Below are 14,840 nucleotides of genomic sequence, written 5' to 3' on the forward strand. Positions count from 1 at the left end.
CTCGTTTGTGTCTGATTTGTTTTTTTAAGAAATAACCAAAAGAGCAATTGCATTTGGGTGGTTTTAAAAATAGTTATTTACTTTAGTTTAATAATAATCATGATGATGATAATTTAATTATTTATACCCTGCTGATCTGGCTGAGTTTCTTCAGCCACTCTGGGTGGCTTACAGGTATAAATAACCCCCCTTATCTCTTGGGCTCAGACCAGTTAACAGGATTTTGTTATCCCATTTGTTATAGGTGGAGTGTCATGATCTTACAACTACAGAAATTTGGGGTGGGGATGGGACTGAGGACAGTGAGGGATCAGAGTGGGGGGACTGGGGACATTGCCTATGCCCAGGGCCGACTCTTGAAATCCTGGGGAGACCAACATTTGAAAGAAGAGTTCCCAGATCCTGCACACTTTCTGCTGGATCACGTTGATGGCCTCAAATGTAGAAATCTTCTTTCAGTGCTAGAAGACTTCAGCACCTGAAGTTTGGACTGCACATGGTTGTTTGTTTTTTTGGTTTTTTGTGTGAATAACACACACCCCTCGGGTAGTTTTCAGTTAGCTCCTAACCTCCTCAAGCTTCATGAGGCCTTTAGCATTGCACATTATGTCATCTGCAGCCATTACTCCACCTCCTGCCCCCCAGGAAAAGTATTGTGCTCAGAGGGAGGGTAACCTGTTCCCATCCAACCTCCAGTGAAGGAGCAGAGACTTCGATGCTTGTTTTCCTCTTCCTTCCCCGTGCCTTTTTTCCTTTTGTATCGTGTTCGTTAGATTGTGAACAGCAAGCAAGGATTGTGCTTAACAACAACAACAAAATGTTGCCCTGTCATATACAGTGGTACCTCGGGTTACATACACTTCAGGTTACAGTCTCCGCTAACCCAGAAATAGTACCTCGGGCTAAGAACTTTGCTTCAGGATGGGAACAGAAATCGTGCTCCGGCGGCGCAGCAGCAGGCCCCTTTAGCTAAAGTGGTGCTTTAGGTTAAGAACAGTTTCAGGTTAAGAACGGACCTCCAGAACGAATTATGTACTTAACCCGAGGTACCACTGTACTTCTGTTCCTGGTTCAAGCTGCTCCATTCTGTTTTCCCTGGCAGCCCCAGTCCCTGTTTTCCTCCCACCCTTTCCAACAGTCATCAGCATTCTGTGCCTACTGAGCATGCACAATCCTCATGGTGCCATTTTGGAAATATATCTATGCTCCATTTTGAGATTTGAGAGAGAGAGAGAGAGAGAGAGAGAGAGAGAGAGAGAGAGATACTATCTCAGTTACATTAAAAACTTGGATTTTTCCATTGAATTATTTGGATGGCTCTTTCCCTGGGAATATCCAAAAATAGATTTTTGGTGTGTGAGCCAGGAAACTGGATGGTTCTCTTTGCCCTTGTTATATCTATGTGTCTCATCCTTCCTCCTCCTTTTCTAAAAGTCTTAATCTGCCCTTGCTCAAAACCCACTGCGAATTATATAGATTAACATTCAGAGTGTGGCCATTGTACGTAGAGCTTATATGCCTACTTGGCTGCACATCAAGTGCTTTAGTGTTCGATTTCTATACCTGTGTTATGTATACATCCAATTTCTATGGTTTAACTTTCCAGTCGTGCTCCTCTGCCTCTGCATTGCCGAATAGTTCCCAGGTGGCTTTTCGGTTTTCTTGTAGCAACTTCTGTGCACCTTGAGTGGGCCACGGTGATGTGCAGCATTCCTTTGGGAGTTAAACAACTTTTATATCCAGATGTTTTAGCATTCATTCCTGAACGTATTCAGGGAAACGCTGGAAGTCTAGCCAAAATATGCTCTTAAGCAACGTTTCTGACAAAGTTGACATTGTCAAACGATCCATTCATTATTGAGAAGAGTTATTTAGAGCGCCCTAGTGATTGGAGCCCGTCCCAGAGTATCGGTAATGCAATCTCGGAAGATATCAAATGTTTCACTTTCCGCCTTTGCTCTCTCAGAGTGTTGGAGATCTTGCTGGAAAATACCTGGGGAACAAGCTCTGCCTTTATCATCCAGGAAGGCAGCGTTGCCTAGGAAAAGGGATGTTCGCTCGTGCCACCTGCCGCAACTCACACAACCCCAAAGATGCCTCTCCGACTTTTATGGCAAATGCCACCAAGGGACCCCTCCGCAATCTGCCAAGGCCTGTTTAGCGCAAACAGCAGATCCTATGGTAAAACTGCTATGGTATTACAGAATTAAGTCCTCATCCATAAAAAAAACATAATAGTAGGAATTCAGCATGGCACTTCTTTTATTTCTGCTTGCCAGACAGAACAATCCTCCTTTCCTTCTTCCCCCATCCACTGTTCTGCTGGTTCTCCTGACCCTCTGGAGCAGATTTGGGGGAGAGCAGGAAAAGCCCCATTGCACTAGCAGGAGCCCCTGGGCCGGCTTCTGCTAGCCTGCTGGGTTAGTTAGTGGGTTCTGCTTAAGTTCTATTCAAAATAGACCCATTAAAATTCATGGACCTAAATTAGTCATGTCCGTTAAGTGCGTCTTCGTATGACTAACATTTGATACAACCCCATGTGTCCAGAAAACTAGTCTGTCTTCCTAAGAAGGTAGTTTCTATTATTGCTGCTGTGAGTGTTTAATGTATGCCTACATGCAGACACATGCATGCATTCAACAGCCAACCACTACCCATTGGGAGCTGCTGTCTTAGCTGTCATTGACCCTGCCTTCAGGGTGTCTTTATCTCATTCAGGTGAAGGGGCACATGCACGTGCTGCCAAAGGACCCATTCTTACTAATGCTGAGCCTTCCAAGGGGTATGGTCAGCTGGGCCTTCCCTGCCACCGAGGCCTTCCTTGGCACCCGGAGTGTTTTCTGGGGTAGGCTTGAAAGAGGCATTCTCTTGTAGCCAATAGAATAGGTTACGGCAGAGGTAGCTGTCCAGATGCTTTGGACTTCAACTCCCATCATGCACGGCTATAGGCCATACTGGCTGAGGCTGGTGGGAGTTGTATTCCTCAACATCTGGAAGGCACCATATTGGCTACTTCTAGGTGAAAGTGTGTGCTTGGTTGCAGTTGCTGCACGGTTCCCAGTAAACGTGCTCTGGTTTGTAAATGTGTTTGTGGGTCTGAAAAGGTAGGTGGCCTCTGCTTTGCGTCTTTATTTGGGTGCCTGGAATTCATGATTTGCTTTGGCAGAAGTTAATAATCTTTTCTCAGCGTATCTAAGCTCTGCCGTCTATTCTGTCTCTACAGGTAGATGATTTATACTTAATTGCTATCTGCCACTGCCGGGGAATCAAGTCCCTCAGGGATCTTACCGCTGAGCACCTGCCTTTGCTGAAGAACATCTCACGAGAAGGGAAGGTGAGCCTCCTCATCTCTTTTTAATTGATTTCCCCCCCCCCTCCTGATTCTGTATTAGCGGAGCTCACGCCAGCTTCCTTGTTCATTGCTGACTATCTGCTTGCTTTCTCTTTCTCTCACACACCTTTGCACAAAATAGGCAGTTGTGGCAATCCAGGCACTGTTCCTCAAGGTCACATTTTAGTCACAGCGTGTATGTCGTCCCCCCCCCCCAAATTACTAGCTCTCTTTCATTGTGGGGAACTGCAATCCCTGCTCCCCCAAATTAATGGATCATAGAGTTGCCAACTGATGAAGGAGATGAAAGAGGGGGAACCCTAGCCTACTACTATGCATTTAACAGTGGTCTGATGTAGAAATAATAATAAAAAAACAGGAAGAAACAATATTTTGTGGCATGGAGCTCACGGCTGTAGAATCAAATTGCTGTTAAACAGAAAGCTGCAGCTGAAGCTGGCCACCTTGGTGGCAGTTAAGATGATAGTGTCGTGGTGACCAAGTCCTGCTTTCCACACATCATTAGTATGATACTGGACCCCCACTACAGCTTGAAAAAATGTTTTTATTATGCTACTTTTAAAGGCCGTGTAAGTCACCACTGTACTGCTTGAGCACACGAGGGTATTCAAGAAGAAGAATTCATGTAGATCAGGTGTGGAGAACCATTGCCCTGCCAGATGTTTCTGGACTACAACTCCCATCAGCCCCAGCAAGTAGACCCAATGGCCACGAATGGTGGGAGTTGTAGTTCAGCAATATTCAGAGGACCAAAGTTCCCCCCTACCTGATTGGCTCCAAATGCAGAGATGAACAGCAGGAGTGCCTGTCTGCCTTCAGAGGAGGTTCCCCATTGCAGCCCTAGGTAGTTTGCAGTTATGAATCCAGAGCCATGACTGAAGATGAGCAGGTGGTGTTGTGTCTCTCCATCGTAGGACCAAATGAATGATCTAATTGCACGCAACGTAAGTAATCACAAACACACAGGTAGCGAATACCTGCATGCTAGTTGGGGAAGGGTCCAACTCCATGGTAGAGCACTTTCTTTGAATGCAGGAGATCCAAGATTGAATCTCTAGATAAGGATGGGAGAGGCCTTTGCCTGATACTCTGGAGAGCCGCTTCCAGTTTGTGTAGACAGCATTGAGCTTAGATGGACCAATAAAACCTGACTTGGTACAGCACAGCTTTCTTCCTTACATCTTCTCTCCACCCTTCACAACAGTGCTAACCTTGAACTTTTCTTTAAGGTTTTGCTTTTGAAATTTTTTTTCCTCCCTCTTTGGGGCTAGAAAGCATATCTTACCTCCACCCGCATTTGAGGGGCCCAAAGTTGTGAAAAGGATTATAGCTGATCCCCATCCCCCAGCATACATGTGTGATACACATATCAACTTTACTGGCACCAGAAGCAAGAGGAAATTTGGGGGTTGGGGGGTGGCATCTGAAAGGCCCTCTGTTCCTCTTTAGCTGCTTACTCATTTCCTGTGAATTTTGTGAGGCATTTGCCCATGTCAGCATCTCAGCTGGCAATCCAGAAGAATTCATGCTTACTCTTCACAATTTATTTTGAATATTTCAGACCCAGCAGTTTCTACACCATGGTATGGATCTGCCGCTTCTCCTGCCTATGGTCCGCCCTCCCCCCTCTTCTGCCTCCCCATTTCCTTTCCCTCTGCCACCACTTCTTAGTCTTCTGGGGACAATTATTTCTCCCTAGTGATGAATTGCCTGCTGCCAGACAAAACTGACAAAATGAAATGTGTCTCTCTGGGGCCAGATGTTGTGCAGAACTCTTCAGAATTGAGTGGCACTGTGCCGAACAGCTGGCACCCACATGGAAATTCTGGAGGAATTGGCTTAAAGGCTGGGAGAGACCGCAGTCCTGTGCACATTGAACACGGGAGCAAGCTCTGAGGCTTGCATTGAAGGAAACATGGGTATAGAATTGAGCTGCGTAGATCAGCTTTGCAAAAACTATCCCTTCTCTGCCCACCTGAATGCCTTGGAACTTCGCTTACGTAGTTTCAGCATAGAAAAAAGTTTCTTTGTGGGACAATGTTGGTTTGTGCTTCCCCCAAGGGTCCTCACTGGCTCCAGAGAAACAACAAACATCACTGAGAGACCCAGGAGAGGGGGCAAGGGTAGGGATCCAACTAAATCTGAAGACAGACCTCTGGCAGTAATCCACAGGGTCAGAGAATCTTGGAACAGAGTAGCGTAGAGCAGCCTCTTGAGTGTTCTGCAAAGCTAAATTGGACAGAGATGTGGAGCTTGAAAGAGCCTCAGTGGGGAAAGGCTGGACACAGTGGGTTATAGGAAAGCGACTTCCTGATGGGTTTGGGGTCTGACATAGAAGGTGATCTTGTTGAGGACAAGTTTGCTGAGTGCAGACGAAAACTGTGTTAAATCAAGCACAGAGTTGTTACAGCAGTATCAATGAAACTTTCCCACCGTACGGTGGTAGCTCGGTCACAAGAGTCCCCGGAGCAATCTGAGCTCCCAGCCAGCTGACTTGAGGTTCCCCAGGCTTAATTCAATTTCTGGGAAAAGTGCCTGCTAGATTATAACTTTCCTAGAGTTAATTAATATGTGAACAAGGGCATGGACATACTTACTTACATGAGATGTGGCAAACGTTCTGGGGACTAATTCTGGGGACACTCCATTATGCATATTGGCAGAGAGAGGAAAATACCCTCTTCTCACAAATACTTAGCTTGAGCTATCCTGATTTCTTGAGGATTTATTTTTTTAAAACTATCATAGTTCATGGCAAAGCCAAAAAGCACACATAGTCTCAGGATATGAGCAGAGTTCCATCTGAACAAGACTTCTCGCTGTGTATGCTGGGGTGGAGCGTGGGACCAAAATGCTAAGAGGAGCGTCTCCACTCCCACTTTACAACATTTCTATGCAAAGTTGAAACGTCGACAGGACAGGTTCTGCATCCCAGAAATAGAGCAACATGATCAGTTTCCTGTAGGTTGTTGTCGCAGAGGAAAATCTCCAAGGCAAATCAGAGAACTGATGTCCCATTCAAGGGATTATCTTTCATGATAGCAGTTACCCTAGACTGTCATACTAGGAGAGGCTTTGTACATAGGAGAGTTCTTTACATAAAAGGCAGGCTTCCTTCCAGAGATGTACCGTATTTTTCGCTCTATAACACGCACCCGACCATAACACGCACGTAGTTTTTAGAGGAGGAAAATCCGTAGGCACGCCACCCGTAGGCATTCCCTCCATAACACGCACAGACATTTCCCCTTACTTTTTAGGAGGAAAAAAGTGAGTGTTATGGTGCAAAAAATACGGTACCTAGCTAAGTAGCAGAGGTGCAAACTCCTCTCTGCCGCCTTCCTTCCTTCCCCACAGTCCTTTGTGTGCCGGAGACTTTCAGCCACTCCTTTCCACTTTTACACATAAATTAATCTATGGGGCATAAAGGGTATGTGCCAAACAAATTAATTTACATGTAAAAGTGGGAGTTATTGGCTGCAAGTAAGCAGAGGGTTGTAGCCTTAAGTCACGCCATTACTGTATTTATTTTTCTGCTCTGTTGGCCAGTTTGACAGCACCTTTGCCCCCCCCCGCCCCACCCCCTTAGGCTATTTCTAGTGATCCCTGTGTGCAGAAAACTGCCTCCTTTATATGTCTGTTCCTATCATCTCACTGTAAAGCCAAGGTTTTATTTATACATCCTTTACATATATAGGTTTTCTCACAGAGTGATGGTTTCATGACACACAAACCCCTCAAAAAGAAAAAAAGAAAAAGAAAAAAGGTTTTTACTTTACAGAACGCTACATGAAGGAGCGTCTCCACCCCCATCGTTCAGCCTGGACACTGAGATCCAGCGCCAAGGGCCTTCTGGTAGTTCCCTCATTGCAAGAAGTGAGGTTACAGGGAACCAGGCAGAGGGCCTTCTTGGCAGTGGTGCCCACCCTGTGGAACGCCCTCCCATCAGATGTCAAAGAAATAAACAATTATCTGACTTTTAGAAGCCATCTGAAGGCAGCCCTGTTTAGGGAAGTTATTAATGTCTAATGCTGTTTTGTTTTTTTAATATTCTATTTGGAGCCGCCCCGAGTGCCTGGGGAAACCCAGCCAGATGGGCGGGGTATAAATTATTATTAATAATAATAATAATAATAATAATAATAATAATAATAATATGAAGATGGTGTCAGGGTTATCTGGCTGTAGAGCGAAAAAGACGCAGTTCCTCTTTGGCTCATTCTGGGGGAATAAGCTGGAATTGGGATCCTCAGCTGGAACAGAGTTTGCCCCTCCCAGAACCAATGAGATCGTCCATGGAGTGTTTATTTTGGAATGCGCTGCTTTTCACTCACTTTCCCTCCCTCTTTTTCCTGATCTTTTCCAAGGGGGTAACTAAGATAGCTTCAAATCGAGTTTTCGTAGGGGTCAGCTGACATCCGCTGCCTCCGCTTGGAGGCAGACAAAAATGGTTTTTGCTTGATGGCCTTTGCTGTGCACTGAGCTATTTGTGTTTCCTGCCCCATTGTGCCGCCTCTAACCTTTTTTGGGGGTGGGGTCAAGTGGTGTGAATCGATTCCCTTCTTGAATTCAGTAGGATTTACTTCCAAGTAAAATGCATAGTTAGCATCAGGGAAGTAAAACCAATGTGGATAGTTATTCTTCTCCCACCCCCATCTTTACCCCCTGGAAGAATTCGGACTAGAATTGCAACACAGTTCCCAGGAGATGAAGTCTGAGACTGGGCCAAGGCTCACTGCATTCTCAAGCAAAATAAGAGCCCTGGTGTTTCTGAAGGGGATCTGACAAGTTCAGTGCCTCTGTTTATAGCTTTGATTACACTTTCCGGTAATGGGAGCCTGTAACTCGCCAAACCCTCCAGTGTGATAAAAGTTGGAATGGAACGCAATAAAAGCCAAGCAAGGTCCCTGTTTAGGGAAAGATGCCAGCAATTCATCTTTTCCACCCACCATGCTCTCAACCCAGTGGGCCTTGTTATTGAGGTAGCCAAAGGGAAATAAGAATTAAAACAGATGAGCAGAACAGAAGGAGCCCCACGTGACGCGTCTGTTGCAGGGGTTTTCTGCTTCGTACGGCTACTGAGTATTGGGGAGACAATGAGTGAGTTTGTTTGTGTTTGTGAAACTTCCGCACACATAAAATACAACCTGCACATACAATACCAGGTATGGGGAAAGGATCTAGATCAAGGAAAAGGGACCTATGGCTCTCCCACAGCCCCAGCCAGTGTGGCCCATGGTGAGGGATTGTGGGAGTTGGAGTCTGGCAATGTATGGGAGTGTTCCCCCCAACATCTGGTTGCCTTCCTAAGAAGAGCATTCCCTACATCTGGGGCCACCACCAAAAGGGCTCTCTCTCTTGTTCCTGCCAAAGTGATGCACCAGGGGTGGGAAACATTTCAGAACAAGGACCACAATCCCTTCTGGGCAAGCTTCTGCAGGCCATACACCTGTGATGGGTGTGGCCAGAGGCCGAAGTTAGATGTCTTCTAACTGCCAAGCTGGGACACAGGTGGCGCTGTGCGTTAAACCACAGAGCCTAGGACTTGCCGATCAGAAGGGCGGTAGTTCGAATCCCCGCGGCCAGGGTGAGCTCCCGTTGCTCGGTCCCTGCTCCTGCCAACCTAGCAGTTTGAAAGCACATCAAAGTGCAAGTAGATAAATAGGTACCGCTCCGGTGGGAAGGTAAACGGTGTTTCCGTGTGCTGCTCTGGTTCGCCAGAAGCGGATTAGTCATGCTGGCCACATGCCCCGCAATCTGTACGCCGGCTCCCTCGGCCAATAAAGCGAGATGAGCGCCGCAACCCCAGAGTCGGTCATGACTGGACCTAATGGTCAGGGGTTCCTTTACCTTTACCTTTAAGCGCCAAGCTGAGTCTGCTTTCATTTGCCCTGGACTTTTAGCTCAACAGGTTTCCTGGGGCCAGAGTCTTTACTGAGACCACTTTTTACTCTTCTGTTTTGTGCTGGTGTAATGGCCACTTCCGAAAGTATTTGGACTGGTGTATGAAATGCAGATGAATGTTGGCATGATTTGTGGTGCGGTTGCAGAAAAGGTTGGCTCTTTCTGGTTTCAAGCGTTTTTTCCCCCTCCCTCCAGGAAGCCATAGTGAAGCGCTTTGGCATTGGTGGGGCTCAGCTGCGAGTTTACCTGCACTACCAGCCCTCCTACTTCCACCTCCATGTGCATTTCACCGCCCTCAGCTACGACGCTCCTGGATGCACCGTGGAGCGAGCCCACCTCCTCTCGGATGTGATCGACCACCTGGAGCGCGACTCCCAGTACTATCAGAAATGCACCCTGACCTTCGCCCTCCGGGCAGACGAACCCCTGCTCAAGAAATTCCAGGAAGCTGGTCGCGTCTAAACTCTCAAAAGACCGTTGAACTAAGTGTACATACGTTTCATAGGGATCGTTTTATATTGCTTTTTTAAGACATTTTGTTTATGGTTTTGTAAGATTGGAGGTTATATTTTGTGTTGCTGTTGGAGCATTTCCTTCCTGTCAATAAATGGGTATGTTCTGGATGCATTGACTTTTTTTCCCCCTTTTGGGAGCATGCTTTGCCACCCCTAGTTAAAACACCTCTCCCCAATCTGGTGTCCTAATGTTTGGTGTGTGTGTGTGTGCTTTTAACAATTATCACACATAAATCTTAGACATTCTACACCATGGGTAGGCAAACTAAGGCCCAGGGGCTGGATCCGGCCCAATCGCCATCTAAATCCAGCCCACGGACGGTCCAGGAATCAGCGTGTTTTTACATGAGCAGAATGTGTCCTTTTATTTAAAATGCATCTCTGGGTTATTTGTGAGGCATAGGAATTTGTTCATTTTTTCCCTTCAAAATATAGTCTGGCCCCCCACAAGGTCTGAGGGACAGTTTGCTGAAAAAGTTTGCTGACCCCTGTTCTACACATAGGATTCTCTGAATCCCAGGACTTCCCTCCATGGTTTCCCAAGATATTCTTTTCCAACAGCATTGTAAAATATTCTCTTAAAACTCAATTTTTACCATAGTGCTCACTACATTGCGAGAGTTTTTTTTTAAATCCTGCCCATGTTTTGGTCCCTAGACTCTTCCCAGAGTAAGTACTAAGCATGAGGCTGACAACACCCCCATGCTGTGGTTACCAAGCACCCGACAGCCAGGTGATGGTCAGACACATAGGAAAACCCAGATGTCATAATGACACCATGTGATTGTCAGGTGGAATTTCCCGCTCACCTGTCAAAGTTGACCCGCGGGAGCCAAAAAACGTTGCCCACCTTTGCCCTAGAGAACTTCAACCAGTCCGGATGTATAGTAGTGATCTCAGTGGTTCATGGGTCTGATTCAGTATACAGTATCTCCATATATACATTGTGTTCCTTCCTCCCCTAATCCCAAATGCAATCTGCAATCTGGTCCTCCTACAATTAAAATTCCTTAAGGCTGCAATCCTATATATACACATTAAATGGGAGTAAGCCTTGCTTCACACAATCATACTTCCAAGTAAACATACATGGTAGTGGCGCCAACTTGAATAAAATATTTAGGGAGGGGGCACCCTGCCCCACCCTCACCAGAAGGATGCCAGAAGGACGGACAAACAGATGGAGGCCGGAACCAAGCAAACACAGTCCAGGGTGAGGCCTCCTGGCCCTTTCTAGTTTTCCATCCCAAAACAGAGCGTGTTCTATCACAACTGAGCATGCTCACTGAAGTGCTTTGAGGGCAGAACTATATAGGGTTTTTGGGGAGGGGGGCTGGGGATGGTTCCTGTTGCTAGGGGAAGAAGAAACAGGATGTGTTGTGTGGCAAGAGGGGGAGGGGAGGGGAGTAGAAATTAGCATCTGGTGCCTCGCATTTCGGCAGAACTTTGCTGAGTCTGTCAACTCCAGGCCACAAATAAAGTGCTTAATTAAATAATTAAAGGCTCCCATTCTCTGGGGAAGCCGCCCCGCTGCCTGTCTACATGCTTGGCTGCTCCAGCCTTCCTTCCTTCCTTCCAGTGAACCTCTCCTGGGTGGCAGAGTGTGTGCGATGATTTCTGTTGTGTGCAGTTAGATCATTCATTTGGTCCTACAGTGCAGAGGCACACAGCTGAACTTGCTCATCTTCAGAGGAGGTTTCCCGTCACAGCTCTGGATTTATCACTGCAACTCAACAAGAGCTGCAATGGGTAAATAACTTCCTCAAAGGACAGGCACTCCCTCTGTCTTTCCTCTACATTAAGAGCCAGAAAATCAAGTGTGAGGAACCTTTGGCCTTCCAGATGTTGCTGAATCGCAGATCTGATCAGTCCCAGCAGGTATGATGGAAAGAGTAGTTCAGCAACATCTGGAGGGCCAAAGGTACTCACACAAGACCAAATCAGTGTTTCCCAAACTTCTGTCTCCAGCTCCTTCTGGACTACAGTTCCCATAAAAAGGTAAAGGGACCCCTGACCATTAGGTCCATTCGTGGCCGACTCTGGGGTTGTGACGCTCATCTCGCTTTATTGGCCGAGGGAGTCGGTGTACAGCTTCTGGGTTATGTGGCCAGCATGACTAAGCCGCTTCTGGTGAACCAGAGCAGCGCACGGAAACGCCGTTTACCTTCCCGCTGGAGCGGTACCTATTTATCTACTTGCACTTTGACGTGCTTTCAAACTGCTAGCTTGGCAGGAGCAGGGACCAAGCAATGGGAGCTCACTCCGTCGCGGGGATTTGAACCTTCTGATCAGCAAGTCCTAGGCTCTGTGGTTTAACCCACAGCGCCACCCGCATTCCCATAATCTCTGACCAATGGTCCTGCTAGCTAAGGATGATGGGAGTTGTAGTCCAAAAACAGTTGGAGACACAAGTTTGGGAAACACTGCAAATGATCCAATAACACTCCTAAAGACGAGATGCTTAGCACAGTGACTGAAGACCTGTCTAGATGTGACATTTGTAATGTTTACACATAGGCTTGGTTATGTGTCATTGATTTTTCATTCATTCACAAACTAGCTGGTAGGGTTGGGCTCAGTCTGGATTGGGAGCAGAGCGTGAGGGAGTGGGGCCTTTAAACATTTGCCCCTCACCATGACCCTGATTAAAATCAGGATGCCACCTTCCTCCTGTGCGCACCTGTAGTTTGCAGTGGCCCAGAGAGGATCACGAGCTTTTCTTCCATTGTGAAAGGTGTATACAAAACAGCTTGAAGGAACAGCTTGTTAAAAAAAACAAAACAAAGGGGGATGCCACAAGTTTTCTGTAGGGTGTGCCTGATGATTTGAACACATACATAAAACTCAGGGTGTCCAGATACTCAGGAATGCAGTTCTTGGGACTTTTGAAATCATGAGGTTGACTTTAAATATATATATATATATATATATATATATGCAGGTTTTGGTGTCTTCGGGTGTCTTCCCGTGTAAGAGTTGGGGTGTCTAGGCGACGTTTCGACGAGGTCTCACTCGTCATCTTCAGGCTGGTGCTTTCGGCTTCTTGTTACTGGAACAGAGCAAGATCTCAGTGTTTGAGTTCCTATAAATACTGTTGAGGGGGTGTGGTGTATAGCCTCCAACGTTCTGGGCAGAGAGGAAGTTCCCAGGTTAGTGTGCCTTTTCTTCTTTTGTTCATTAATTACTTGAGGGATATCTTGAGTGATTTCTTGAGTGATAATCTGAGTACCACTTAGGAGGGTCATTAGGTGTGGATTAGTTGCTAAAGCTTTCGTGTCTTGACCTCTTGAGCTTGTGAAAAGACACGAAAGCTTTAGCAACTAATCCACACCTAATGACCCTCCTAAGTGGTACTCAGATTATCACTCAAGAAATCACTCAAGATATCCCTCAAGTAATTAATGAACAAAAGAAGAAAAGGCACACTAACCTGGGAACTTCCTCTCTGCCCAGAACGTTGGAGGCTATACACCACACCCCCTCAACAGTATTTATAGGAACTCAAACACTGAGATCTTGCTCTGTTCCAGTAACAAGAAGCCGAAAGCACCAGCCTGAAGATGACGAGTGAGACCTCGTCGAAACGTCGCCTAGACACCCCAACTCTTACACGGGAAGACACCCGAAGACACCAAAACCTGCATTCCTGTACCCGTGAAAATCTACGAAAGCAAATATATATATATATATATATATATATATATATATATATATATATATATATATTAAAAACCCACAAGAAACAAAATCTCTCTTTGTCTGTGTGTAATTGGCAGCGCCTATAGAATGGAGGATGAAGCAAGCTGCTGCTTTTTTCCTAGAATTCCCAGCTTGTGACTAGACTTGGCAGCCTTGCAAAAATCCATTTGGACACACAGCATGGAAGCTCGATTATCGCTGTCCTACATAGCACAGCTGATAGTGCTGGTGCAGAAATATGCACGGAACCCCACCCTCTCTGCATGTTTACCTGCAAGCATCTCAGCAAGCCCAGCTCCCTTCTGCAGGCCAGGGGTGGCCAACCTGTGGCTCTCCAAGGGTTGTTGGACTCCCAACTCCCATCACCCTTGACCATGCGCTATGTTGCCTATGCCTGCTGGGAGTTGAAGTCCAGCAACATCTGGAGGGCCACACGTTCCCCATCCCTGCTGTCAAGGCGGAGAACTCATAGAGGAGAGGGCTATCTGTGGCCACTAGGCATGATGCTTATTGCTGTTCCTCCACAGTTGGACGCAGCAATGTTTCTGAATATCAGTTGCTGGAAACCACAGAAGGGGAAGGTGCTCTTGTGTTCTGTTTGTGGGTTTCCCAGTTGGCCACTGTGAGAACAGGATGCTGATCTAGATTGAACTTATCCAGCAGGCTGTTCTTATGTTCTTATATAACTTAACGTTTTCTAATCAAATGCCTCTGATTCTGAACTGCATTTCAGTAGGCTTTAATCCATTTAATTTCTTCTCTTTTTTTGGACATTTATTTAATTTATTTAACATAATTATTACAAAATATAAGCAAAATATTGCAAATACATATATATTTCAGATAAGCACACATATATAAAAAAAGAGAAAAAAGGAAGAAAAATAGAAAGAAACAGAAAAAATAAAGAGAAGAAGACGAAAAGTTGGAAGAATTTCGGAGGTTTACAAACAGGACAGGAAAATTGGCTTCCAGGTGGAGAAATCAAAATTAGAAACAGAACTGTTAGAACCCAATACTAAGAATCTGTCAAGAATGTACAACTTGTTGCTGAAATGGAATACACAAGATGAAACAGTGAAATCAGTTATGATAAAGTGGGCACAAGACATTGGTCATAACATTATGTTTGCTGACTGGGAACAGTTGTGGAACACCGGTATAAAATTTACGGCATGTAATGCCTTAAGAGAGAATATTATGAAAATTATTTACAGGTGGTACATGACCCTAGTCAAGCTTGCAAAAATCTACCATTTGCCTGATAATAAGTGTTGGAAATGTAAAGAAACTGAAGGTACCTTTTTTCACCTTTGGTGGACATGCCCAAAGATTAAGGCCTTCTGGGAAATGATATATAATGAAATGAA

General features: G+C 45.8%; 1 protein-coding gene across 1 annotated transcript in view; it reads left to right on the forward strand.

Annotated features, from left to right (window-relative positions):
* Nucleotides 1–9,879, forward strand: part of DCPS (decapping enzyme, scavenger) — a 59,578-nt gene extending 49,699 nt beyond the window's left edge. Inside the window, exons 5-6 of the mRNA XM_081171822.1 lie at nucleotides 3,224–3,334; nucleotides 9,452–9,879. Coding sequence (XP_081027948.1) covers nucleotides 3,224–3,334; nucleotides 9,452–9,718 — 378 coding nt within the window. The 3' untranslated portion in view covers nucleotides 9,719–9,879. The remainder of the gene's footprint in view (nucleotides 1–3,223; nucleotides 3,335–9,451) is intronic.
* The last annotated feature ends 4,961 nt before the right edge of the window (nucleotides 9,880–14,840 follow it).

The sequence above is a fragment of the Podarcis bocagei genome, assembly GCF_964188305.1.
Source record: "Podarcis bocagei genome assembly, chromosome: 15".
Lineage (NCBI taxonomy): Eukaryota > Metazoa > Chordata > Lepidosauria > Squamata > Lacertidae > Podarcis > Podarcis bocagei.